This window comes from Rhipicephalus sanguineus, chromosome 1, assembly GCF_013339695.2.
Source record: "Rhipicephalus sanguineus isolate Rsan-2018 chromosome 1, BIME_Rsan_1.4, whole genome shotgun sequence".
NCBI classification, from domain to species: Eukaryota; Metazoa; Arthropoda; class Arachnida; order Ixodida; family Ixodidae; genus Rhipicephalus; species Rhipicephalus sanguineus.
Window position 1 is genome coordinate 135,597,014 of NC_051176.1, and position 3,853 is coordinate 135,600,866.

The following is a 3,853-nucleotide window of genomic DNA, read 5'->3' on the forward strand; positions in this document are numbered from 1 at the left end:
AAACACCAGGGTATGCATTGCTCTGCAATTGTGTTGCAAATTTGGCATCACAATATAATGAATTAATTTTTAGCAACACTTAAAACAAACACTCTTTGTTTTTCCCTCGAAAGTACACATTATCTACTGTATTGAGTGAGAAACACTTAACGTATCATCTGCTACGATGCCAGGTGCGTCTGTCCCACTGTTCTGCCCCCGACGCATCTCTCGTTTTGTTGTGAAGTCGACACAGAGGAGCGTGACGGTGCGTCTGCTTAGCTTCGCCGTCGATTTGCACCCGATTTGAACGAGTTTTGGCAAGACGCGCTTATCCAAAAAGCGTGAGTAGTTCTATGCAATATCCTGCACTGACATGGGACGCTACATTTATGCGCAGCGGTGAGTGCACGACGCTTTGCTAAGACTGTCAACTACAACCTGTAAAGCTGCAACGTCGAAGCAAACCAAGAGACCTAGCGGTCTTGAGCTTCTTTGAACAATAACGGAACTGCTTGGGGGCTTTGCAACGCATTCCACTACTCACGCTGCGCGAAGACCGAAACTGAAATTGTAGAAAACGATCCGTAGACAGTTCGATAGCTAACGCTATGCAGTGCGAAGCCTGTACTTCCTATCATTCCCATGGCGGTTGAACGATCGCAGCACCAGTTTCCCATCTCTATGCGCTTAGCAGAAAAACATGTACGCGATTAAGATTTCAAGATACTGATGCACTTCCTCTTTTTGTTTTGTATTACTACAGCCCTGCAGATACGCCAGGAAATAAGGACTGAAATCTCATCCATATACGGTCTCTTCGGTAATTTTTTCCACCTAAGGCAGCCGCTAACAGTGGTTCAAGAAAGCGTTGGAATAAAGGAAATCTTCGTGATGCTGCTATCCCGACTGCGCGCAATGCGTCCCTGCAGATAAGAATTAAGGGAATGAAGAGAGTGTTTCCTACTGGAAGGAAACGTCATAGCAGAAGACGCTTGCATTGGAGGTGCTTTGTGCAGCTGCGCATACTACTACCAGTGATTATTGCCTCGCCGACCCAGCGTGCGATCGACGCTCGCGCAGTGTAGTTACAAATGGGAGAGGCTGCACGTGGGCCGCGCAACGCGACTGCGCATATTTCGCGTGCGTATGTGAGCCGCGCTGGTGCTCCCTACATTCGGCACATGCGGATTTCGACCCCCCAGGATCGCCTTGTACCTAGCTATAAGTACGCGAAGACCAAGGTATCTGTTTTCTCACGAACGTTTTCTGCCAAATAAAAATGCGATAGCACGAATAAGATTATCATGTCGTGACAAGGCCAACATACGCCTGCGCTTCTTTCATGCCGCGTAGAGACCAGTTTCTTTCGTTATTCTTTATCCTGACCGTCCGCCTTTGTTTCGAATGAGCACGTGGTAGAGCCCCAGAAAATAACGCTGATATCATTTTTCGGCACCGTAGTGAAGCTTTTCTGACGGAGTGACGCGCATATTCAGCTGGTATATCAGTAGGGTATAAAAACACCAGGGCTTATATTTAGCTTTGTTCGAACGACAGCAGGATCTTGAACGGCGCGCAGAATTTCCGAAGCTCCTCGTCGTGATCTGAATTCCAGTTCGCCCCAGCTGCGATCGAGTAACCATCGTGCGTGTTCGCTGGACGATGGCACCGAAAACTAGAAGTCGGCAGAAAAGCCGTAAGGACGATACGCCTTCATCCTCTTCCTCTAGTTCACATTGCCCCGATAGTGCACCCAGTTCCCTCGCCCCCCCCCCCCCCCCCCTAGTCTGCCCGGTCCCTCAAGTTCGCCCAGTTCGACCAGGCCGGTCAGTCGAGCTAGTTCAAGAGGTTCTGGTGAATCGACTCGAAAGACCAGCAGAACACGTAGGTGTCGTCGCTTCATTGGTCGAGGCGTGAGAAGGTTATCAGGCTGCCTCTGCGAATATTCCTTTGTGGGGGTATTCATCGGCCTGTTATTACTAGCTGTACTGGGGTCGCTCCGGCGCGACATCGTTTCAGCGATCATTAAACGGATGATAGGAGCTCCTCCTGAGACCGAAGTGTTGACAGTGAGCAGCACCATCTCTCCCGTGCGCACAGTATTGAATCCCCGCATCCTGCTATGGACGAAGGATGGAGAGAACCCTGTCTTCGCCGACCCGTCCTTGCGAGACACAGGCGAAACTGCTCTGCGGCACTGTTCGTTTCCAGTGCGATATTCCTTGCCTCAAGACCCATACGAAGACTTGCTGCTGGGCTGTTACGTTACCAAGGACCGCTCTCTGCTAAATCGAAGCGACGCCGTCTTATTCGACGCCTCGACTATTAACGCCACGCTTCTTCCCAGGTTTCGGGATCCGAGACAAGTGTGGGTTTTCTATACGCACCGGGACACTGCCCCTACGACACTCATTGGTTTCACGTCTGCCTTCGAGTTCAACTGGACCATGGCACAGCGGACGGATGCGGACGTCGTCATACCGTTCGGCAACTGGACACTCTCCGATAAGCCTGCTTCACGGGACTATCCCAAGAAGCTGCCACGAAAGGATAGGACTGCTCTTTTCTTCGCCAGTGATTGTGATGGGAAGAAAAACTATGTGCTCAAGGGTGTGTTGAGAGCCTTGGAAGTTAGGTTAGTGCGAAGCTGCGGTGTTTCCTAGTGTGGCGGACGGCAGATGTGCTTCGTCATACCGTTCGGCAACTGGACACTCTCCGATAAGCCTGCTTCACGGGACTATCCCAAGAAGCTGCCACGAAAGGATAGGACTGATCTTTTCTTCGCCAGTGATTGTGATGGGAAGAAAAACTATGCGCTCAAGGGTGTGTTGAGAGCCTTGGAAGGTAGGTTAGTGCGAAGCTGCGGTGTTTCCTAGTGTGGCGGACGGCAGATGTGCTTCACCAAGTTCCCGGAATTCCGCCTTTTATTCGTACCTGAGTCGTCAGGCTGTTACGAGCACCCATTGGAGGCAATTTACGACGCCTTGCAGTATGACCTAGTACCAGTCTACTTCGGGAACAAGAATCTCGCAGGACTAGTACCTGACCATTCTTATGTTTCTGCATATTCTCTGGTGTCTGGGCGGAATATTACTGAGTATCTGAGAACCTTGATGGATGATTTCGACCTGTACAGTGCTTTTTTCAAGTGGAGGGAAACGTACACGCTTAACCACCGTGACAAACTGTTACCTGTGCGACTCGCTTCGAAGCACACGTAAGAAGACTCACAGCTCTAATGTATTGTCCTGGAGGAAGAGGACCACAAGTCTAATCAGACGCACAGTAGCCCCCATGAAAAATACACGCTCTCAGAACGGCGCAACGTTTCCGCCGATGTGCAGTAGCCCTTGACTACTGATCAAAATTAGCCTTGAAGATACTGTGAATAAAACAAACGTGTGTTCCTACTTTGCCTCTCTTTTTTTTCAATTCTCGTATTTTCGCAGTGTGGTGGCGCATGCGCCCTTCCCGTAGCAGAAAAGTCATGAAACCGTTTAATATGGCCCCGCGCGCCGCTGGGTCTCGTAGGACCGCGTTCTAGTGATGAATCGGACAGCAGCGCAAAGTAGGGGATAACCACACGAAACGCCATCGACAACGAATTTTTATTTGCGCACTGCAATGTACAATTTTTAAGGGTGTCTAGTAGGAATAGGAGACTGCCGCAATAAACATTAAAGAAAAAGCTGTATATAGCTGTGTGGCATTCAAAATTATGGTTGACGGTCAGCTCTTCGTCTGTATCAGTTCGTCTGTCCCGTTCCTTGCGCTCTTACCCAATTTTTGTAGTATGCACCAGCCAGCACGAGTTATCACTTTATTGTCGTTCTAGTGATTCGGGTGCTCGCGCGCACGTATACTGCTGCAA

The 3,853-nt window shown here is 49.8% G+C and overlaps 1 protein-coding gene across 1 annotated transcript; it reads left to right on the forward strand.

Annotated features, from left to right (window-relative positions):
- The first annotated feature begins 1,766 nt into the window (after nucleotides 1-1,766).
- Nucleotides 1,767-3,163, forward strand: LOC119379340 (alpha-(1,3)-fucosyltransferase fut-5-like). Its single transcript, XM_049416675.1, has 2 exons — nucleotides 1,767-2,617; nucleotides 2,831-3,163. Exons 1-2 carry the CDS (start codon nucleotides 2,016-2,018, stop codon nucleotides 2,856-2,858), a joined length of 630 nt encoding a protein of 209 aa, XP_049272632.1. The 5' UTR covers nucleotides 1,767-2,015; the 3' UTR covers nucleotides 2,859-3,163.
- Nucleotides 3,164-3,853: the final 690 nt, after the last annotated feature.